This window comes from Galeopterus variegatus, unplaced genomic scaffold, assembly GCF_000696425.1.
Source record: "Galeopterus variegatus unplaced genomic scaffold, G_variegatus-3.0.2 Scaffold1044, whole genome shotgun sequence".
Classification (NCBI taxonomy): Eukaryota; Metazoa; Chordata; class Mammalia; order Dermoptera; family Cynocephalidae; genus Galeopterus; species Galeopterus variegatus.
Window position 1 is genome coordinate 186,764 of NW_007727155.1, and position 23,719 is coordinate 210,482.

The 23,719-nt window shown below is 50.4% G+C and overlaps 1 protein-coding gene across 1 annotated transcript in view; it reads left to right on the forward strand.

Moving 5' to 3' along the window:
- TNRC18 (trinucleotide repeat containing 18) overlaps positions 1-23,719 on the forward strand; it is a 98,358-nt gene that overhangs the window by 3,190 nt on the left and 71,449 nt on the right. Inside the window, exons 2-5 of the mRNA XM_008574420.1 lie at positions 13-220; positions 20,281-20,436; positions 22,846-22,971; positions 23,442-23,677. Of these exons, the coding sequence (XP_008572642.1) occupies positions 13-220; positions 20,281-20,436; positions 22,846-22,971; positions 23,442-23,677 (726 nt within the window). The remainder of the gene's footprint in view (positions 1-12; positions 221-20,280; positions 20,437-22,845; positions 22,972-23,441; positions 23,678-23,719) is intronic.

Below are 23,719 nucleotides of genomic sequence, written 5' to 3' on the forward strand. Positions count from 1 at the left end.
GGTGGGGGGCAGGCCGCGGCACTCCCGCGGAGGAAGGATGGCCGAGATTTCGGGCCCCAGCGGTCCGTGCACGGCCCCCCGCCGCCGCTCCTGTCCGGCTTGGCCATGGATAGCCACCGCGTGGGCGCGGCCACTGCCGGACGCTTGCCTTCCTCGGGCTTGCCCGGCCCGCTGCCGCCCGGGAAGTACATGGCCGGCCTCAATCTCCACCCGCACCCGGGTAAGTTCCCTGCCTGCCCCCTCTTGTCTTCCCGGATCTTGGGGAGGGAGGCCCGGGAAGCCCTACTCGGCCGGTTCCCCGGCGCTCGCTGCCGGGGCTCGGCGCCTGTCTCTCCCTTGGTCGGTCCTCTGGGGTGCGGGCGGGCTGGCTCCTTTTCTGGGACGGGGAAACCCCTGGGCTCAGGACAGCGGCTAGTCCCGAGACCCCGGTGCGATCCGCTCTCCAGACCCTCCCGAGGTGCCAACGTCTGCCGAAGTCGGAGCTACCGGGGTGATTCCGATCCCCGGCCTCTGCGGCACGAGCCTGGGCTGGAGTTTTCAAAATCTGGGCGAGAAAAGAACAAACCAGCCCCCACACCCCGTGAGACACCCGCTTTCTGAGCTCGAATCTTTTTCTTGGCAAACGCCCTTCCCAGCGCCCGTGGTCCCTGGGTCCTGTTCCCAGTTCCACCACCCGCGCGGCGCCGGTCCTCCGCGGTTCCCGAGCTCTGGGGGATGCAGGAAGATGGTGATACCAGCCCTGGGACTTTGGTCTTCGGCGGGCGGGCAGTGACTCTCGGGAGCTCCTTTTTCCCCCAGGAGGAGAACAGCGGCCCCGGGAATCTGCATGCCGGTAGGAGGGCGGTGACCCCGGCCCCGGGGACCCTTCGTTCTCCGGGGGGAGGGAGGGCGCCATGGCGTGTTAGGGACGCCGAAACTGGGTCGCTGCTATTCGGAATCTGTGGGAAAGAAGCAGTTTGGGGACCGCATCGGCCCGGGCACGGGCGGTGGAAGGGAAACCCTGGGTCCAACATCGAACTGCATGAGTAGATGGCGAGAAGGCTTGGTGGCCTCCGGGCGGGCGCCTCGCCGGGGAGGGAGACGCTTGCACCAGCCGAGCTGCGGTTGCTGCAGTTGGGCGGAGTGGGAAGGGAGACGCGGGGACATCCAGACCTGCCCAGCGGCCACCCCAGGAGACCCGGTCCTCCCTTCCCGGGCTGCCCCTAGCTTCTGCGCTTGACGTCCCGTGCTTCGATTTTTTAAAAAAAATCCACGTCTCCTCCAGTCTGTAGTTTAGCACTTTTGAGATTTCCCGGGGAGTCCCCAACGCTGTCCTCGTCCTTAGGGTTGGTGTAGAAGACACCACCGGCCTGGGCCGCCTTGGCCTCGCCCCACCCACCCTGCCTGCTCGCAGATTTTGCCTCTTTTTGATTTTTCTCTTGGAACTTTTCAGGAACTGGAGTCCGGAGGACTCTGCGGGACAAAGAGCCTTTGTGAGGCGCCGGTCGGGGGAGGGGCTCGCGTGGCCTGGGAGGAGGGAGTGCTGGGAGCACGGAGATCCCCGCTGGCAGGGACTCGAGAACTGGGTCAAGGCCCCCAGGCGCGCCTATGCCCCGCGGGAGCTGGGGGCCGCATTCCTCCCGGGGGCTGCGGCGAGGGCAAGGATTTTCTTCCCAGGGGCGCTGTGGCCAAGGGACGAGCTCCGGAGACCCCCCCAGTAAGGATTTGGGGGTGGCCCTGGGGTACAAAAGGCCTTCTAGGCCATCCCTTACCCCCACCCCTCCTGCCCTGCACTCCTCGAAGCTACGGTGTTGTGTTTGTGTGTGTATGTGTATGCGTGTCTTTTGGGTTCTTTGGGTCATTCGGTCTGGCCCGGGGTCGTGAGGAGGGCCCCCCGCGGCCGGGAATCGGACCTCGGGTCTCCCTGGCTGGCAGGGTTTTCACTTGCCTTCTGCGAATCTGGGAGGGAGCAACGCGCACTGCCCGCTTGGTATCTGGCTCGGGCCTGGTAGAGGCAAACTGCCCTAATGAGAAGCGGTGAAGATACCCACTACTTGTGGAGCGCCTTTGCGTGTGCGCACCGTGCCAAGGCCGCGCCTAAGCTGACCGCTGCAGTCAGACTGCCTGACGCCCATTTGGTGGATGGGGAGGCTGAGGTGCAGGGAGGCCAAGCGACCAGCCGAGGAAGTCCAGCAGGAGGTGGCTGCGGAGCCCTGCCTTGGTGCCTCCTTGTCTTGGCTGCGTGCTAGGCGGCCCAGGTCGTGGAGGAAATAGCGGGCAGGTGACTGCGGCTCCTTGGGGCCTGTGCTCACTTCGTACGGAAGGGTGGGGGACGGCCCTGCTTCTCGGCGCCCCCCCACTGCCAGTGGCCGCAGGGAGACCTCAGACCCCAAGCCAACGCCTATAGCCAAGCCCTTGCTAATCCCATTAGCCACGAGGTAGGGAGCTGCTCTTCATTCACGGCTTGGGGCGCGGCGGATCAGAAATTCCTCAAGGTAGCACTCCCTCCTCCCCCGTTTTCTTTGTGGGGTGCAGGGGCTGAATTTTCTCTTCTGACGAGCCACTCTCTCTTTCTCAGCTTTCAGCTCCTTAGGTTTTGCCAGCCTTATCAGCCCCATCTTTGTTTATTTTTGTACTGGGAAGCCTGGAGAGGCTGAGCAATTTTCCCGGGGTCACACAGCGAGTGAGAGGCACATTACACCTCACCAAGAGCTTGGTGAATGTGGAGGCATCTCTGCAGGGCCAGCACTCACGTAGAGCCTCCTAGGCAGAGGGAACTGTCCTTGTGAGAGCTCAAGGCTGGAGGGGACTCTGTCTACAAGCAAGTATTGACAGGGAGTCTGCTATGAGAGAGGGTCTCCTGGAGGAGATGCTTTCTGCATTGTGGGTCTAGGCGGTGTGGTTTGACCCCTTCCTCTGCAGAAGAGATGGAATCAAGAATGAATGGGGCTTGGGGTTAAGGAAAGGGTAGATTTACCTCTCCTGTACCCCTGAGTTTTGATATAGCGTGAGCAGTAAATGTTCACAGCCTGATTAGTGAAAGGGATAAGTAAGTGGCAAACACCCCGTGGGCTGGCTCTCCCCTCTGGGGTTGGGAAGCCTGGAGTGAGTCCTCCTCACACATTACACAATTAAAGAGCTATTAGCAGGATTTTGTACTGGGTTAGTTATTCTCTCTGTCCCCACACCCTGGGCTGGCCCTCAGAGGATGTGTGAATGGGGGATGGGACTCAAGGATCAGGAAGGGAGACCCTGCACTTTTGGCCTGGCTGGTGGGGGCCATGGGCCTTCTCCAGGGTCTGATCAGATTCATCTCTGGAATCCAGCCTGTCAGCCTACTGAGATTGATTTAGGGAGATTAATCAGTTAGGACTGGCTGGTCGAGTGATTGGATCCCAAAGATAAGGGAGATTTGCCGGTGTTTCCTTCTCTGGTTAGAGGCAACAAGGGAGGCCTGGGGAAGGTTCTGGAATCTGGAAGGGCCTCTTGGACTCCCTCGCTCTCTGGGCCTCCTGGTTCTTTAGCTCCCAACCCTAGTGCTTTCTTCTTTCCTCACTTGTTCATTTACTAAACAAATAATTTCCAAGTGCTTCTTGCGTGCCAGGCACCACTCTGGTCTTAGGAATGCGGCAGTGAACCAAACAGACAAATCTTTGCCCTTGTTGGAGCTCACATGCCAGTGTGGGAGCCAGGCAGTGAACACACAAATCAGCGAAGGAAGTCACTTTAAATAAGGATACAGGCCATGAAGAAAGAAAATGCTGAGGGTCTGGCCTGGACTGAGTGGCGAGGGGCAGTCCTCAGTGGAGCCGACCTGAGTGATCTGAAGGAGTGACCTTTTTTTGTGTGTGTGAAGAGCCGAAAAGTGCCATGAAGGCGGATGAACACAGAAGCAAAGAGCTTGGCATGTTTGAGAGCTGTCAGCCTGGCTGGTGCTGGGGAGTGGTGAGGTGGGGGAGGAGGGATCCTGCAGGTCCCTGAAGGCCAGTAATGAGGTCTTGGAATTTTAAACTGTGAGGAATGAGGAGGCAGTGGAGGGTTTTAAATGGAGGGAGTGACTCAAATTGAGGGACATTTTACAGAACTGGTCTGGACTCAAAAAAAAAAAACATTAATGGCATGCAAGACAAAGGAAGGCTGAGAAGTGTTCCTGATTAAAAGACGCTAAAAAATGTGATAACTAAAGGTGATATATGGCCCTCCATTGGATCTTGGATAGGGGGAGAAATTGCTCTAAAGAACATAGATTAGCTGATAGTATCAAATCAATATTATGTTTTATGAAGTTGATAATTGTGCTATGGTTATGTAAGAGAATGTCCTTGTTCTTAGGGAATAATACTGAAATGTTTAGTGGCAAGGGACTCGATGTCTACAATTTACTCTAGGGAATGGTTCAGGAAGAGAAAAAATATGTGCCTAGCATAGGGACAGCTTATGTATGCGTGCGTGTGTGTATGGGAGACGATACATCAAATAACATCAAATGACACAGAGCAAGAGAGCAGTTCACAGTTGCTGTATCTGGGGAAGGTCATATGGCAATTCATTGTACTATTTCAAACTTTTCTCTGAATTTTGAAATAATTCAAAATAAGCATTTAAAAAAATTAGGGTAGGTTGCTGGCCAGAGACGGACTGTCTGGTAGATGGGAAGAGAAGCAGGGTGACCCGTCAGTGAGAGCCAGACAAGTCAAACAGCTAAACAGACGCTGTTTGGGAGGTGACCAGGGAGAGAAGCTAGAGGTGGCCAGGGCTCGGGCTGCCATGTAGAGGTTGGACTAAGACAGATGTGGGGTGAGGAGAAGGAGGAAAGACGACTCCAGATTGTTGGTCAGAGCTGCTTGCAGAGGGATGGGCAGGCACAGGTTTGGGGAGAGAGTGGGGATTGGACATTCTTGTTTCAGAACACACTCAGTGCAGTACATATTTGAAAGAAACCTTATTTAAACAGGGCATCCTAACCATAACAAAAAGTTTGCATGTGAATACTCTATCTATTCTATTATATGGTAGGCGACAATTCACTTTATAATGAATACCAAGGATAAGTTAAATACTATGGAAATTTGACATCAAACCTTTACATTCTCATTATAATGTGCTAAATCATCTTAATTAAATTTTAATGAAGTCAGTCAAAATGCAAATTCCTGAGCATCTATTATGGCAGGTGACTATTATTCCATCGTATGAATGCATCACAATTCACTTTTATAAATCCCTGTTCGTGACCATTTGGATTTCTTCCAGCTTTTCACTATTAAACTGAAAACTAAATTAACATTCTTATACACAAATCTTTGCTTGTTGGTGTGTGCATATATTTATCTGAGATAAATTCCTTGATGGCAATTTTCTGGGTCAAGTCAACGTGCAGTGATGTTGAAATTTATAGGGACAACATTGGTGAGCAAACATGTAACTTTATTTTTCAGTAACTGAACTCAACATAGCTCATGAGTTACCATTTCAATGGATTACTGAAAATAATTACACTTGTTAATTCACAGTGTATTTGTACTTCTTGTTTAACACAGTCACTTTAGGGTAAATGTTCAGTTAAGTATAGGATTCTTCCTCTTCCCCTCATATTTCTCACTCTGCTGTGGATAGTCTTAAGTCCTTAGGTTGGAGGCAAGGAACAGTTCATCAACCTGGCCTTAGCTCCATGTGCTGCCTCTGGTTCTCATTGCTTCTGTGGAGGTGTCTGTTCATGATCAGTCTCAAGATGCCATCCTCTGTCCCTCCCATCAGCATGGTCCATGTCCTCTGCATCCCTTGTCTAAATTCAAGACTTCTTTGTATCTAATGGCTTCCTCACCATTTCTGTACTTATTATTGTGTAGCTCAGGGACTCACAGCTGCTTCTTCCACCTAACTGAGACTTTTCTTTTTTCTTTTTTTTTTAAGATGACCAGTAAGGGGATCTTAACCCTTGACTTGGCATTGTCAGCACCACATTCTCCCAAGTGAGCGAACTGGCCATCACTAAATAGGAATCCGAACCCTTGGCCTTGGTGTTATCAGCACCGCACTCTCCGGAGTGCGCCACCTGCGGCCCTCATCAAATTGTTTTTAACCCTTTGGGGGTCAGGACTTTTTTGTGGATCTAGACAAAGAACCTAATGTTTCTTTTTTTTTTTATCCTATATAAAGATGACCGGTAAGGGGATCTCAACCCTTGGCTTGGTGTTGTCAGCACCACGCTCAGCCAGTGAGCAAACCGGCCATCCCTATATAGGATCCGAACCCTTGGCCTTGGTGTTATCAGCACCGCTAGCCTGCCCTCTTTTATTTCTGGCTGCTTTCACTCAATATTATATTTGTGAGATTTATTCATATTGTGGTATGTAGCAGTAATTTGTACCTTCTCATTGCTCTATAGGACTCCACTATACGAACATAGCATAATTTATCCACTCTCCTGTTGATAAACATTTAGGTTGTTTCCAGTGTTTGCTATGAATAGTGCTGCTATGAACATGCCTTTTGGTGCACATATGTACACATTTCTTTGGATTTACAACAAGGAGTGGATTTGCTGGGACACAGGGTGTGCATAGCTTCAACTTTATTTTTTTATTTTATTTTTTAAAAGATGACCGGTAAGGGGATCTTAACCCTTGACTTGGTGTTTTCTTTACCTCTCTGTATAGTAGTTACAAGTTAGTTACCTCTCTGTGCAGATACGTTCCAAGACCCCCAGTGCATGCCTGAAACCATGGATAGCACCAAACCCTGTGTATACTGTTTTTTCCTATATGTATGTAGCTATGATAAAGTTTAATTTAATTAACACTAGGTTAATCTGGCGCAACGCTTTGCCATCAATTGGAACACGTTTTCTTTTTTTTTTTTTTTTGTCTTTTTTTCGTGACCGGTAAGGGGATCACAACCCTTGGTGCGGTGTCGCCCGCACCGCGCTCAGCCAGTGAGCGCACCGGCCATTCCCATATAGGATCCGAACCCGTGGTGGGAGCGTCGCTGTACTCCCAGCGCCGCACTCTCCTGAGTGCGCCACGGGGCGGCCCTGGAACACGTTTTCTGTTCATGTCTTCCACCCACAAATTTAATGTCTTTTCCATCTTAACTCAGCACTTCTCATGCACTGTGACCGTAACTTTTGCAGTTTGAGGTGGGACTGCAAAACTAGCACGAATTTCTTTTTCCTTCTTCACTATTTCATGGATAGAAAAATTGTTCTTACCGTAAATCTTAGCAACCTCATCATAAGATTTTTTTCTTTCCTTATTAAATCCAGAACTTTCACATTTTCACTTAAAGGAAACACTTTGCGTCTTTTCTTTGTCCTATCTAAATAGCCAGCATCACTACTCTTGGGGTTTGGTGCCATTATTAAGTTAAATAAGGGCGACTTGAACACAAGCACAGTTGATTTAATAACTGAGGTGGATAAGGGACTATAAGGCAGGTAGCGTATATGCGTTGGACAAAGGGATGATTCACACCTTGGGTGGGATAAGGTGTGATGGTGGGAGATTTCATCCTGCTACAGAACTTATGAACTGTTTATTTAAAACTTATGAATTGTTTATTTCTGGAATTTTCCATGTAATATTTTCGAACTGCAGGTAATTCAAACTGTCGAAAGTGAAACCACTTATAAGGTGATTTTCTCATCTTTACAATAGGCGATAATAATAGTATGTACTTCATGAGATTATTGTGAGGATTGTTTGGTTAATATAGGTGAAGAATTTAGAACTGTATCTGGCATATAATAAGCACTTAGTAAATACTTATTATTATGATTGTTGTTACATACAGTTTTTGTTTAAACTGATTTTATCATTATGGCTTTGTAAGTATTGTTTACATTTGAGCCAAGTGGTATAATAAAATTCCTTTCTTTATTTTCTGGGGTTTTCTTTTTGTTTTCATTTGCTGAGATTTCTTAGAATCCCTGGCTTCTAGTCTCTTCATACGTTTTTTATTTGGTCATGTCTGTTGGATGAGCTGTCCCTTTCTTTCCTTGGAGATTTCCTTCCTGGAATTTTCCATCTTCCTTCTCTAGTCTGGTTTGCCTAGTGCTTGGCCTGTTGCAGAGCCATCATCCTTCAGACTCCCTTCGCCTCTCTATTGTGTTGGATCTCCTATTTCCTGAATCCCATACCTTCCTGTTTCCTGTTTTACTTCTTCATTTTGGTAGAGCACATCCTGCAGTAGCTTTCTGTGAAGGGTACACAGAAGGCAAATTTTTTGAGGCCTAGTATGCCTGAAAAATGCCTTTTTATTCTACCTGCACACCTTTTTTTTTTTGTTTTTTTGGCATCTGGCCCGAATGGGGATCCAACCTTTGACCTTGGTGTTGTCAGCACTGGGCTCTAACCAATTGAGCGAAGTGGCCAGCCTCTACTTTCACACTTGAGTGATATTTTGGGAACAATTTCCCCCTAGGATTTGGAAGGAATTGCGACATTACCTGCTACATTCCAGTGTTACTTTTGAGGAATATGATGCCATTTCAATTTTTGATCTTTGTAATTGAACCATTTTTTTTTTCTTTTCCTAATGCTTAAAATCGCTTAACATCATATGATAGTTAAGAGCATTGGCTCTGAAATTCATGTACACCCTGCCACTTACTAGCTGTGTGCCCTTGGACATGTTACCTACCTATCTATGCCTCAGTTTTCTCTTTTGTAAAATGGGTAATAGTAGCTGCCTTTTATGATCGTATGAGGACTAAATGAGTTTTGTACATAAATATCTGGAACATCACCTGGCACAAAGTCAGCCTTATAATTATCATTACTGTTAGTCTTTTCATCTTTGTAGTTCTGAAATTTCATGTTGATGTGCCTTGCTAGGGTCCATTTGCATTTGCTGTGGTGGGTGTTCCCTGTGCCATCTCAATCTGAAAACGCAAGTCCCTCACTCTGAAATGTTTGTGAATTACTGTTATTTTTATTAGTGTTTTATAATTTCCTTTCCACCATTTTTGCTATTCTCTGTAGTATTAGTTAGTTAGATATACTGGATCTCCTGGGCTAATCAAATTTTCTTATACTTTTCTATTTTCCATCTCTTTATGTTTTTCTGCTTTCTAGATGTTCTCAAGTATCTTCTAATCCTTCAATTTAATTTTTTAATTCAGTGATCATATTTTTAAGTTCTAAGAGCTCTTTCTTATCATCTGGGTGCTCCCCCGCCTTTTTTAAAATAGCATCCTGTTCTTGTTTCATGGGTAATATATTAATTCACATCACTTGGAGGATATTAATTGTATATATATTTTTTTGCCTAGAGTTTTCTTCTCTCATGCATTGTCTCTGTTTCCTCTGAGTTTTTTTTCTCATTTTTCTTTCATGTTGGAGACTTCAGCAGGCACGTGTCTGTCGATTCTCAGGTGCCTCTTTGTACTTAAGAGGCACTAAAAAGCAGATGGGACTTACATGTAAAGGTGGGGCTTATTGCCCATTGAGGAACTTCCTGAATGTCAGTTTCTGTAAAAAGGTCTTTCCTTTTCAACCTTGTAAATCTCACATAGGCAAGAATCCTTTAGTCTCCTGCCTGCTTAAGTTTAAGCCTGGCTGCTTCTGTTCAAAGAGCTGAGTGTGCATGTTAAGGCTGAAGATTTGCACTCAGATCCCACTTTTCCTCTTGGTTCCCACCGCAGCCCTGAGAATTCAGACCCTCAGTGGTTCCATCTTTCCCTAGTGTAAACAGAGGAGTCATGGTGGTGGGCTCTACATTCTTCTGTGGGTGAAATCAACTCTCTCTTCCTCAGCTTCTCCCTGCACCCTGGCCTATAGAGGTGCCAGGGGCTCTGGGTTTGGAGTCTCAGGGGTGGCTTGGTTCTTGATTCTCCTTCTAAGCTTAAGTTTTAGTTTTTCCCACGCTGCCAAGCCGCACACCTCTTGTCTATCCGCTTTCCTGCTTTGAAACTGTCATGAAGGTTGTCTCCTTTCTATTTTTCTCATTTTGTTTTCTCTTTTTAAAACCACATTATGTCATTTTCGTGAGGTTCTGGCATTTGGGAAAGGATCTGTAAAGACAAAACTCTGTGCCACCACTTCTAGGGTCTAGCCCACACTCCTGATCTGGCTGGTGTGCCTGGGAGACCTGGTTTCTGTCTGTCTGTGCCTTCTCCACTCAGATGCCTCCTTGCTTTTGCCCAAGCAGTTGCTGGAAGGCCTTCCATCTCTACCTCCTCTTGCACTCCTTAGGAGTGGAGTTTGGCAGCTGGCCAGTATGGGGGTCCAAACCTGTGACCTTCGTGTTATCAGCACCATGCTCTAACCAAGTGAGCTAACCGGCCAGCCCTTGGGGGAAAAAATCTTGGATGGGGAAATCCTCTGTAATTGCTTTAGAACTGAGAATGTCTGGAGTCCTAGGGGCAAGGCTAGGGTGAACGAATTTGCATATCATTGGCGGAGTTGAAGACTTGACTGCTTCCTGGTGGTCTTTGGGATTCCCTTTATTTAAATTTGAGGACTTACTTTGTGGGCTAGGTGTCTGGTTGGAGCAAGACAAAGTTCCTGCCCATAGGGGGCTTATATTCGGCCATGGGGGAGGGACTGGAGTTCAGCCCCAATTGCCCGCTTGTGCTGTGGCCTCTGGTAGGGAGGAACTGGGAGCTGCGCTAAGAGATGAATTCCTAATTGGGAATCTGCTCTCTGGAGAGGGTCAGGGATGGCTTCCATTGAGAGGGGAGGGGTGGAGAGGTGGGGTAGGCCTCCTACGACCCTCAGGCCAGCCCCCAGGCCCTACAGGTGGGGTGTGGCCTGAAGCTGGTTGATCTGGTCTGGTGGCTCCCATGGTCCTGGTCCTTTCCTAGCTTGGAGTAACCTCTGCAGCCAGGACCCTCAGCTGCCTCTTTGCTGCACCAATGGGAGGTTGGGGACGGTGGCAGTGGCCACAGTTCCCATGGCCCAGCCACAGTGCCAAGGATATGCAGGGTAAGCCCCCCCCCAACATAGCCTTGCACTCTATCACCTGGAGAGGTGAGTGCCACCAAATAGAGGATCCCCAGTGAGGCATAGCGTCCTGCCTTTTTTACTGCCTTCATTTTACTTGAGTGGAAAGTAAGGCACAGAGAGGTTGGGATGCCAGCTCAGGGCCACACAGCTGGGAAATGAGGGATCCAGAAGCAAGGCCTGGGCTCTCTGCAAGAAAACCAGGGGCTGTCTGGGAGGTAGGGTGTTGGTAGGAATTTTTCTTTCTTTCCTCTTTTCTTTCTTGGCTCATTTTTCTTTATTTACTTGCTTTGGTTTTTTAAAATTATGTCAGTGTCAGAGTTCCATGAAAATTATTCAAAATGTAATTTACCATGCTTGTGTTCAGATAGCCACTGGCTGCCCTTCCCCACATTGGCCTATTTTAAAGGAAACATTTTATTGGAGTTTAAGATAAACACTGAAATGAGCCCAGATCATAAATGTAGGGCTCGATTATTTTTTTTTGCCAACTGAACCCACCTGTGTAACCATCAACACAGGTTTAAAAAAGCCCAGAAGCCACCTCCAGTCACTCCCCCCTCGCCTTCCCAAGGGTAACCTCTATCCCAACATGTGCCACCAGAGATTAGAATTACCAGTGCTTGAACTTCATATAAATGGAATCACATAGTATGTTCTCTTTCATGTCTGGCTTTTTTTTTTTTTTTCTCTTTTGGGTGGCTGTTCGGTATGGGGAGCAGAACCTTTGACTTTGAGTGTTATAACACCGCTGCTCTAACAAACTGAGCTAACAGGCCAGCCCAGGAAGATTCTTGAATTCCGTGGTAGATGTGTATTTATATGCATCACTGCTGGTGGCTGTGTACCTGCAAGGGCATTGCTGGGTCAGGGCTTCCCAGACTGCCAAGCTGTTCTCACAAGTGATTATACTAAGTTACGCTTTCTCCAGTCCTGTAGTTTCCATCTTTTCTTTTTGACATTTTAACCATTCTAGTGGGTGTATAGAGTAGTTTTAATTCACATTTTCCTGGTGGTTTAAGAAGCTTTATACCTCGTCACAGGTTTACTAGCTACTTGGGCATCCTTATTTTCGACCCTCAATTTTTACATGGAGTTGTTTGTCATTTTCTTATCGATTTGCAAGAGTTCTTCGTATATTCTTGTTACAGGTCCTTCACTGGTGATCTGTGTTGGTACAGATCTTCCATGTGGCAGCTTGCCTTTTCCTTTCACCTGAATGGTGTCATTTGATGACAATACGTGCCTAACTTTAATGTAATCTGGTATATCAGTTTTAGCTTTATGGTCTTTAAGAAATCTTTGCTGGCCCTCAGGTCATGAAGGTATTTTCCGGTGTGTTCTTCAGCAGACTTTCTTGTTCTGCTTTTCACATTTAGGTCTACAGTCCACCTGGAGTTGAATTTTGTGTACGATATGAAGTAAGGATTAAGATTCGTGGCTTTCCCTACATGGGATATCCAAGCTGACCAGCAGTGTTCATCGTTTAGGCTTGTTTCTCCACATCATGCGTCTGTGGGTCTGTTTTGGGCTGTCTTGTTCCCTTGGTCTGTCCACGTTGCCCGTGTGCCAGTGCCCCACCTACTTTATGACTGTAGGTTTATGTATTTGGAATTGGTAGTGTAAGGCCTCCCACGCCTCTCTGTATCTTCGGGGTTGACTTGGCTATAGTTGACCCTTTGCTTTGCTGCATGACGTTAAAAAAAAAATGTGATAAAATGTATATAACAAAACTTATTGTCCTAACCATGTGTAAACGTGCACTTAAGTGGCATTGAGCACATTCATATTGTTGTGTAACGGGCACTACCTCCCATTTCCAGAACTTTTCCATCTTCTTAAACTGAAACTGTGTTCCCATTAAACATAAACTCCCCATTCCCCTCCTCCAGCCCTTGGCAACCACTTTTCTAACTTCTGTCTCAATGAATTTGACTTTCTAGGTCCTTCATATAAGTGGAATCATACAGTATTTGTCTTTTTGTGGCTGGCTTATTTCACATAGCATAATGTCTATATGGTTCATCCATGCTACAGCACGTGTCAGAATTTCCTTCCTTTTTAAGGCTGAGTAACACTCTATTGTATGGATATACCGCATTTTGTGTATCCATTCATGTGTAGATGAATACTTGGGTTGTTTCCACCTTTTGGCTCTTGGGAATAATGCTGCTGTGAGCATGGGTGTGCAAATATCTCTTCAGGTTTCTGCTTTCAATTTCTGTGTAATTTTTAGAGACAGCTTCCCCCCCATCTACTATCTGTCTATTTCTCTCTCTGTTGTGGTTGGAATTGCATTGAATCTACAGATCAGTTTGGCTGCAGTGAGCTTCCTAGTAAGTAGGTCTGGTTATTTCCTTGGGAGGGACCCACAGAAGTGGGTCTGGGCCTCTTCAGTCCTTGAGAAGTCTTTCCAAAGCTGGGGATGAATTGTCTGTTCTCACCCTCCCTGGTCTGCTTCCTGCCCCACCTACTCACAATCAGAGTGAAAATTTGCTAATTTGATAGACAAAAATGACATCACTGTGTTTTAATACTTCTTTGCAATACTAATGATGTGGAACTTTTTACTGAGTTTGATGTTTACAGTTCTTCCTTTGCGAATTGCTTGGGATTCTTATGGAATTATAAGAAACTCTATGCAGCCAGGGCTTTAACCCATTCTCTGGCTTAGGTATTACAGAACTCCGGATCTTGAGATCAATGGCAGCTTGAAGGTCATTCTCTCTGATGGGTCCTTGTGCTATTTTCAACTGCTGTCTTAGAAACACCTAAGTCACCTGTCATTGCTCTGGTCCTGAATGAGCTCTTTTCTGGGTGATTTGATCATGATGATGAGATGCTGTCATAGTCTTTGGTGACATCTTAAGGGGTGGAGTTCCTTTGAAAGGCCAAAATGTTTCAAAATGTCAGGGGAAAACATATTCTGTATTTGGTTATAAAAGGGCCTTTGGGATTGGAAATATGCAGCCACTGTTCTAGTGGGTGTTTCCATTGTGTCTGGGTAATGCAGCTGAGTAGAAAAGTGTAGGTTTTGGAATCAGAGCCTCAACTCCCTTGTCTATAAAAGGGACAAGAATTCTCTTCCCAAAGTTGATGGGGTGTGGAGACAGATTGAAGTGAAGCCCTTAGCAAGTTCCAGGCTGGCCTTGAATAGGGTGCGGGAAAGGCCTCCGCTTCCTCAACACTAGTCCTCCTGACCTTGCCCCATCTCCCTATCTATAAATATTAATTGAGCACGTACTACATGCAACGTGTGGGGCACTGGAGTTGGAGTAAACTGAAGCCCGCACTGTAATTCTGGGGTCTGCAAAACTATGGCCAAATCTGGCCCACTTCTTGTTTTTATAGATAAAGTTTTATTGGAACAAAGCATAACCCAATAGTTTATTGTCCTTGGCTGCCTTTCCCTGCAACGGGCAGAACAGGCCCTTTCAAGAAAAAGCTTACTGAGCCCTGCTGCAGTGGGTGGAGACAGTAAACAAGGAACTAATACAGTGTGATAAATGGTGATAAGCACTGTGGAGAAAATATTTCAGGAAAGGGTGTGGGGATGGGGTGGGTTGCAATTTAAAATAGGGTGGCTAGGGAAGGCCTCATGCATCAAGTCACTTAAGCTGGGAGAGAAGGGAGTGAGGGATATACAGAAGGGAGTGTGCACATAGGGTCCTGATTCCAGGCTGAGGTGGAGAGGCACTGAGGCACAGTGTGTAAGCCCTCTGGCTTAGGTATTACAAAATTAGGTGTTTACCAAACCTTCATACCCACACGATCTCATCCAACTCTCCTCCCTACTCCACCAATGAGGATTTCAGGTGCCCACTATATAATCAACTTCCAGAAGAGTCCCCAGCGACTCCATCTATCATGTCTGTCACAGAGGCAAGATTCCACTGACCTGCTGAGGTGGCATCACTGTCACCCTTTCTGATAGGGAACTGTCATAATGCAGCTCCTTAGGGAGTGTTATTAGCCAGTCCCCAGCTCGCCGGAGCTCTTAGTAAGTGTTGAGGGAATGAAGGAAGGAAGGAAGCACCTGGATTATTCTAGTTTTACCGTCTGGTGAGCTTGGCCACCTCGGAGTCTCTGCCTGGGATTTTCTCCTTTGTAAACTGGGAGCAGTACCACTAACTCCTTCAGATGGCCACGAGGGTTACATGAGCTGATGATCGGTGTGCTGGGCACACAGCCTGACACATGGTATTGTTATTAATGTTATTAAATATTTTCCCAAGGAGCAGAGAGACCCAGGTAGGTGCTCACTGCGTCCGTGAAGGGGTGGACCTGTTCGACCCCTCACGCAGCCCTTGCAGGGACCTTATTTAACTCTTGGATCATGAACTGTGTGATTGGGCATGATGTGCCTCCTTTCTGAGCCTTAGTTTCCCTTCGTCAGATGGATTGACCTGTTTAGGATTAGAGATTGTCAACTCAGAGATAACACATATCTGAATATCGCTAAATGTTGGTTGAGCATCTGCACTGGGCTGGGTCTTGCACTTGGCTGAGATAGTTCAAGAAGGAGACTAATAAATTATCTGCTCTGGAGGGACTCATTTGTTTTAGGATTTTGCTCAACTTCCACCCAAAAAAGAACAAAATGACTCCCTTTTCTACTGCTAACTGAAAAAGTGGGTATGTGATCCTCCTATAAAACAGGTGTGGTGACCCCTCTGGGACCCTCATGGGTGAGTGCCACCTCCTTTTCCAGGGGCCACAGTTGGGGGTCTGGAGTAGAGAAGAAGACAAAAGGAGAACCCACACATGTACTGGGGTGTCACTGGTACAGCAGGATCCCTAGCTGAGGCTTTGGCGTATGGTGTGCTTGTGCACAATGGCACCAGTCTCAATGCTGACTTGGTTACTGGCTTGGTGACCCTGGGCCCCCTCTCTGCGCCTCAGTTCCTTCATCTGTAAAATGTGTAAACAAGGTTCCCTTGCTCCCAGGGCTGTGGGAGGGTGAGCCAGGATCTGGGAAGGGGCCCTGGGGTGCCTTGGGCAGAGAGGCAGGTTCACTGGCCAGCCTGTCCTAACTGGTGGAGACACAGCACTGGATTTGGAGGTAGAGAGCAGAGTTTAGTGGTTTTTTTTTAGAAAATTTAGGTGAAATTCACATAACATGAGATTAACCATTTGAAAGTGTGCAATTCAGTGGTATTTAGTGCACTCACAGTGTGCAACTGCCAGTGCTCTCTAGTTTCAAAATTAAATTTTTGTTCTAAGGAAGGACAAATGGCATTTGGGTAGGGGAAGTGGTTCCACATGGACCCTGACCCTGGAGGAGTTGCTTAGCTTTTCTGAGCCCCAGCTTTCGTAACTATAAATTAAAGTAACAATAATAGTAATAGCCGATGTTACATGACAGTTACTTCATGCCAGATAATGTCCAGAGCATTTTACAAATATGAATTCACTTAATCTTCACATCAGCCCTGAGGGGTAGATGTTACTACATTATACATTTCATACAGCCTGGGGAAGTTAAGAAAATTGCCCAAAGTCACAGAGCAAGTGGGCGTCGCAGCTAGGATTTGTCCCGTGGCTCTGTCCTGGTGACCTCTCTGTTGAATCCCTCCCCGTGTGTATACTGACCCTTCCTGCCTACTACCTCCAGTTTCTAGCAGGGAGGAACCTCCAGCCCAGACTGTTGCTAAATTAAATCTAAATTAATTAAAATTTAATAAAGTAAAAAATATAGTTCCTCAGTCTCACTGGCCACATTTCAGGTGCTCAGTGGCAGGGCGTGGACAGTGGCTATTGCACTGCACAGGTACAGAACATCTGTCGGGCACTGTTGCTGCAGCACTGCTGTATGTCTTTAATTTATCCAATCCCCATCTGATGGACACACAGATTGTTTCCAGTTTGTTGAGGATGACAGGCAGGGCAGTGGGGAACATTCTCCCAGCATATCCTGGTAGCTTTCGTGTGATTCTTCCATTGGAGGCATTTAGAGGCAGGCTACTGGGCTCTGGAGTTGGCCTGTTCCCATCCCAGCTCAACCCCCCAGCCGCACGCCTATGTGACCTTGGGCTGTCAGTAGTCTCGCACTCTACGAAAGGCTGGCATGAGGATTCAGTGAGTTACTGCAGGCAGAGTAGTGCCCAGCCCTCGTAGAGTTCTGTCGTTAAAATGAATGATGGTAATTTATTATTGTTACATGTGTGTTTTAGGTTTTGACAGTCATTGGTCTCAGCTTCTAAGATGTCAAGTGAGATAATTATTGGGGTGAGTGGGTAGCATGGAGGCTTCCTGTCAACAGAGGGCAGCCTGGTACAAGAGCTGGGGGACCAGGCCTTGAGCTCAGCCTGGGGTGGGAGGGAAGGAGATCCCCCACATCAGTTTGGCTTGAGGAATCCAGCAAAGTCTTCAGAGAGGCCCGTGATCTCTGGGCCTGACTGTCACTGCTGGAGCCCTGAGGCCTGCACCCATCTTGGTCAACTGGGAGTGGCCACTGCTAGGTTCCTAGGGGTGGGCATGAGCAGGTGGCGGGGGTGGGGGATTTGTACCAGGATGCTGCAAGGAGCTCTAGGCATACTGTCGGGACTCAGTCAGCAGTCTGGAGACGCTGGTGACATGGTCACTGTCTGTGCTCACTCCCCCCCCGGGAGGCCAGGCAGGATGGCCTGAGTGACATGTGGCTTCCTTGGAGTTTACTGAGCCTCTCCTGTGGGCCAGGGGCTGCCCTGACCTTCTCTTCTAATCCTAACATGTATCTACCTGCTTTGACCCTGTGAGCATTAGAAATAATACTTCGTGGTCACTTAATCCAAAAATGCAGCATCTCTTAGGTGCCAGGTCCTGGGCGCTGGGATATGGTGGGAAGCAAGGCCGACAGAGGCCCTGCCCTCAGGGAGCGAACCTTCTCATGGGAGCGCGTGGTCAGGCTGACAGATCTATGTTTCTAAGTTGTCATAGGTGGACAGAACCATCTGGGCCTGCTTGGCTTGCGTGGCTGTAGGGGGCAGCTCAAGTGAGGCCCCAAGATGGGAATGGGCAAGGAGCGGTCTAGAGGGAGGGGCTGCGGGCTGGGTGAGGTGGGAAAGGGAGGCAGGCACTGGGGCTGTGAGCCATGAGTGACAACTGTCATCTGTGGCTTGGTTGCAGGAGAGGGATGTAGGAAGGGGATGCAGGCAGTGAATAGGTGTAAATAAACACCACTGTCTTCGCTGTCCTCAAGGTTGGTGGCAAGTAGGGATCGTAGGACCGTTTTACCGAGTTGCTGACTGGGGCCCTGAGTGCAGCACTGACTTCCTGGGTTCCTCAGGGTCCCCAGTGGCCTCCACCAGGCTTGGGAGGAGGGAGTTTGGATGCCGTTGAGCCCTGTGGCAGGCAGGAGCCGTTGGTGGCATCCGGGCCCCAACACCCTGCTGGCCCGGGCTGGCACTGGGCGGGTTTCACAAGCCTGGGCAGGCGCAGGTCGGACCATGGGGCTTCCGTGCAGCCCGGGCAGGAAGAGCTGGCGGCTGATGTAAGCCCTTGCGCAAACCTCTGGCTGCCGGCTTCCGGAGCCTTCCCCCCGCCTGCCTGTCACACCAAGGAGGAAGCCTGGGGCTTGGCAGGGCCCAGAGGCCCTGCTGCCCTGGCTTGGGCTGCATGGATGGACTGACTGGCCAACATGGCCCTGGGTCCCGAGGGCTTGGCGCTGGAGTCTGGTGAGGGGGGCTGGGCTGGGCTGGAGTGTGGGGGGCTGGACACGGGGTGGTGGCGGCGGAGCATGTGACCAGAGGGTGGCTCCCATTGCTCTGCCTGCTGTCCTCTCCACTCTGGGGGACCAAGGTGGAGGCCCTGCCCCTTGAGGCCTCAGTTTCCCCATGTGGTATCCCTAAAGGGGCTGAATTGGACATTTTGGGATTCCGTACCCCTGGGAGGGGGTCAGTAGCACCTGTTGTATGCAGTCCTTGCATAGGGGGCGCTGCTGGGGATTCAGAGGTTGGGTTTGTGGTCTGTGAGCCCCATGCGGGCTGTACTGGGGCTGCCTGGGCACCTGAGCCACACATATGGTCTGTTTTCATGCTCTCTGCAGTCAACTTCTGTGCCACCTGCAGACAGCATCCACTGTACAGGGACTTAGAGTGGGTACACACGCGGGCCGGCCAGAGTTGACACCTGGTAGATACTTAGTGCCACTTTGCCCAGCTCTGTGTTCAGGGCTCTGCAGCCTCCTCCCCAGGGCGTTGTTGGGAGGATTTGAGATCACCTGCAGGGGCTGGTGCCTGCTAGCTGTTAGCAAATGGGCACTCCTAGTGTTCATTATGATTGTTGTGATTAATTTAAGTGCATGCTTCCGACTTCACTACATTCTTGAAGGAGGCATTTTTTTTTGCCCCCATTTTGCTGAAGAGCAAGCTGAGGCTTAGCAAGGGAAGCCTCTTGCCCGTGGTCTCGCAGGCCTCCTTGGGCCCATGACCCGGCGGACTGCCAGGCTCCTCTGCTGGAATGTGGGGTGTTTGGAGCTTGTGGGACAGAGTCCCTGTATGGCAGTGAGGAGCTGTCCTGTCCAGCATGGGCCTGGACAAATGGGGCGTGGTAGGTTGGTGTGGTTTCCATCCAGGCCCCAGCCGACTGTAGATTGTTCTTGGAGCAGCAGCCGGCCCTGGGGCCCCCATTAGCAGGGACCCTGGGTGTGTGGGTTCTGTCATCTGGAGTGATGGCCCCCTGAGCAGGGCTCCCTCACACCTTATCCACTTCCACACTTGACGCTCTCATCCACTTATGGATTCATTCCCTAATTCACTGCGGGCTCTGGGTGTGCATTCTGAGTCACCCCTCACTGACTGTGTGACCAGGCACTTTCCATCTCTGAGCCTTAGCTTCCTCATGTGTTAAATGGGCACAAAGGCTGCTAAGGACTCAGAGGGTCCATGCACCTCCAGGGCTGCTGTGGGGTCCTCAGGGAAGTCATTCTTTGACTCGAGGGCCTTCTCGCTGGTCCAGGAGCTCTGCAGAGCTCACAACACCACCACTCTGTGGCCTCAGGAGGTCCCAGCCCCCCACTGGACTCAGGTTTCCTTCTGCAAATGGGGAGAATGGTGCCCCCTTGGATGTGAGTTGGTTGTGCAGCAGGGTTGGTAAAGCCCTCTTCTGAGGGTGCTGGGGGATCTGGGGGTAAAGGTCTGCTGTGGTGGCTTTCTTCTGGCTGTCTTTCTGAGGTCTACAGCTTTCTTAAACTCTGGGTCTGGTTGAATTGACCCAGGCCCATCCTGCAGCCAAAGAGCTGGGGTGGGTCAGGGGAGATCCCTTTGGTCTCCTTGCCAGTGTCTACTCTGTGCAGTGGGGAGAGATGGAGGTCCTGGGGCAGAGGGCTGGGGCAGCGGTGGCCTGGTTGGCTGCCTGACGGCCCCCCTTCTCTCTGCAGGCGAGGCCTTCTTGGGCAGCTTTGTGGCCAGCGGGATGGGACCCTCGGCCTCATCCCATGGGAGCCCGGTGCCCTTGCCCTCTGACCTCTCCTTCCGCTCCCCCACCCCCAGCAACCTGCCCATGGTGCAGCTGTGGGCTGCCCATGCCCATGAAGGTAAGGAGCATGCCAGGCGGGTGGGGCTGAGGGCTGCCAGGCCGCTGTCCCCACCACTCTGGTGATTTTATGTCCCGAGCACTTTTCAAGTCTGCCCGTTCTCCTCCACCTCCACACTCATTCCTCCTCGCCATGGCTGTTGGGGCCTAGCCCTGGTCATCCGGCCTCCCAGCTGTTCCTCAGATGCTCAGTGCTTTCTCTTGTGGCTGTTACGGGGCTTTTGCACAGGCCATTCCCTCTGCTTGCAGCCCCTCACCCCACCTCACTGGCCTGTTCCTCCTTCAGGACTCCGCTCAAACACCCCACCTTCCCCTACCCTCTTCCACATTTGTCCGTGTGATTATTGGTGAACTCTCCACTTTCCCACTGGAGTGATCTCTGAGGGCAGGGCCTGGTTTGTTCTACAGTAGGTTTGTTAATGATTGAAGGAGTGGTGGGACCTGGGGCCATCGGACCCTCTTTTGTTGTTGTGATGACCTCGAGTGTGGAGGTCTGCAGGCCTGGCTTTCTGCTGGCCCTGAGCAAATTCTGGACCTCCCTGGAGCCTTACTTCCCTCTGTCAGTGCAGGGAGGGCCTGGGGGACCCCTGAGCTCCTCCCCCACCTCTGGCTTTGGTGGATTTTAGATATCAGGCTCTAGGTCCCTCCTTCTGCCTCTTAGGTGGCCTGTGGGTGTCCCCTGGGTCCTGGAAGGTTGCAGCCCTGGCAGCGCCCAATGCAGGCTGGGGCTGTCACAGCCCACTGTCTCTGCGGTTCCTCCTGGAGGCCTGGGTTTGACCAAGTGCTCACTGTCATCCCAAATCCTGCAGGGTGGGGCTGTGGGCGGCTCCATTTAGCCAGGAGGAAATAGGTGCAGCCAGAGGTGCTCTCAGCCACAAGACCTCCTCCAGTCCTTACAGCATTGTCCCCATTGTACAGATGAGGCCACCCAGGCTGCTCCTCCCAGGCCCCGTGGGAAAGGCATCTGAATCCAGGAATGAGGGTGTGTGCCCTTCACACAGGGGTCCACCCTGCCTCTGCCAGGGGGTGGGGGTGTGATGGTGGATGGCCTGGGATGGTGGTGCATGGCCCTTCTGGGATGGGGTGCCACCCAGATCTCCCACTTCAGCCAGCCAGGGTGGGTGTTGCAGGGGCTGGAGGAGCAAGAGGCTGCCTCTGGTACCTTTGTGGCACCAGCCTGTCCTCTGTCCTACCTGAGATGCCCTTTTCTCTTTTGCCAACAATACTAGTGAATAATAATGATAGTAAACACATGTTGTACTTACTTTGTCCCAGGCACTGTGTATTTGAGTCCCCTTTAACCTCAGAACCAGCCTTGAGATAGGAACTAGTATGCCCATTATACAGATGAGAGAGCAGAGGGACCCAATGCTTACACTGGGCATTGTTTCAATGATTACATGAGATAACGTGTATCTGGTGGTCCTTTTTGTTACGTAAATGTTGTTAATGTCATTATCAGGTGGTCCTGGGGGTAAAAACACTGGCCCAGTGGATCAGGGCCAGGGTCTGCATCCCTGGCCTTGGAGGCAGCAAGGGTACCCAGGTCACCCTTGTAGGACCCCTCCGCCCATGTTGAGTATCAGGACCCATGCCCAGTGCCCCAGCATCTGCCTGCCTGCTTGGCCTTCTGGCCCCTGCTGAGCAGGGCCTCTTGGGCCCCTTCCCCGTGTGCCCTCTTAGGGGTCTTGCTTCTCTCTCTGCAGCCACTATGTCCTGTCTTTGTCCTGCAACGTCCCAATTCTGGGCATCACTGGTTGGGGGGCCTTTCCGGGGGTGGGAGGACCCTTGGCAGGAGGAATTCCTTCCTGGCCGCACCTGCCTGGGAGACCTGCCAGCAGCAGATGCTGGGTATGCCGAGGTTCATAGGAGGCGAGTGACCAGCCTGGGGTCACATAGATGAGAAGGGGCCCATGCTGGGCTGAGGTTTAGAGTTCTAGTTGTAGAGTCTGATGACTTCGGTTCAAAGTTGGGCTCCTGCACTGGATGACCTTGGGCAAGTGTTCCTCTCTGAACCTCAGTTTTGTTATCTGTAAAGTAAGGACATTGAGTATCTGCTTCCTAGGTTGTTTTGAGGTTTAAACGAGAACAACAGTGGCAAAGCAGTTGACCGTACTTGGCAAGCTGCTGTCATCCCCTTCTAATTGGATCCATTCTGATCCTTTTCCTGGGGGATTGGAGAAACCAAGCCCCTGAAAACTGCCTGGGATTGGAGGGAGGCCCAAAGAGCCAGGGTTGGGGAGGGGGACAAGCGTGGTCCTGGGGAGCTGGTGTTAAACCTCAGGGATCCCTGCACCGGGGGGCTGACAGCCAAAATAGTTAATTTTCAAGAAAATGAAAATGCTGGAAGGAAGCTCCTTGTGGGAAGTAATGAAGTGGTCCAGCCCAGCTTTTCTCTTCTCTCTTCCAGGCTTCTCCCACCTTCCCAGCGGGCTGTACCCATCCTACCTCCATCTGAACCACCTGGAGCCCCCCAGCAGTGGGAGCCCCCTCCTCAGCCAGCTGGGCCAGCCCAGCATTTTCGATACCCAGAAAGGTCAGGGGATAGGAGTGGGTGAGACCGGGGGGACTGTGGAGCGGGTGGCACAGGGACCTTCTGAGGGGCTTCTCTGGGCCCTCACCAGTATCCCAGGCAGCTCCCCAGCTCTGTTTTCTAAGACCCTTGCCCAAGATGCTTTTTTGAGACTTCAGTGCCTAAGGGCTCCCACCGGCTCACTAGGTGTAGTTGTTCTCTCTTCATTAGCCCTGTTAGGCCCTCTGGGCAGCTCTTAACCCTTGGCCTCTCCCCCTTTTACATATGAGGAAACTGAGGCTTAGGATAGTTAGTTGGTGGCCAAGGTGAGATTTAAACTTGGTTCCAGCCATTTTCACAGCCTGCCCTCCCAAGGGCTACCTGTGCATGTCCCTCTTCCTTGTCCTAGGGTTGCAGGGCACCCTCTCAGGGCCCCCTCTGCCCTGGCAGAGGTGGGAGGTGGCACTGGCTCACTGTTGTGTTCTTCTCCACAGACGGCTTCTACCTGCCGGCTCCGGGGGCTCCGGGCGCCCTGCACTCTCACGCGCCCTCCTCCAGGACCTCCAGCAGCCACTCCTCGGGCGCCCCGACCAAAGGCTTGTCGCGGGAAGGTCCAGCCAAGGAGCGGGCGGGCCGTGGTGGGGAGCCACCTCCACTGTTGGGCAAGAAGGACCCTCGGGCCCGCGAGGAGGCGGCTGGGTCGCGCGGCGTGGTGGACCTGACTCAAGAGGCACGGGCAGAGGGCCGCCAAGATCGCGGGCCCACGCGCTTA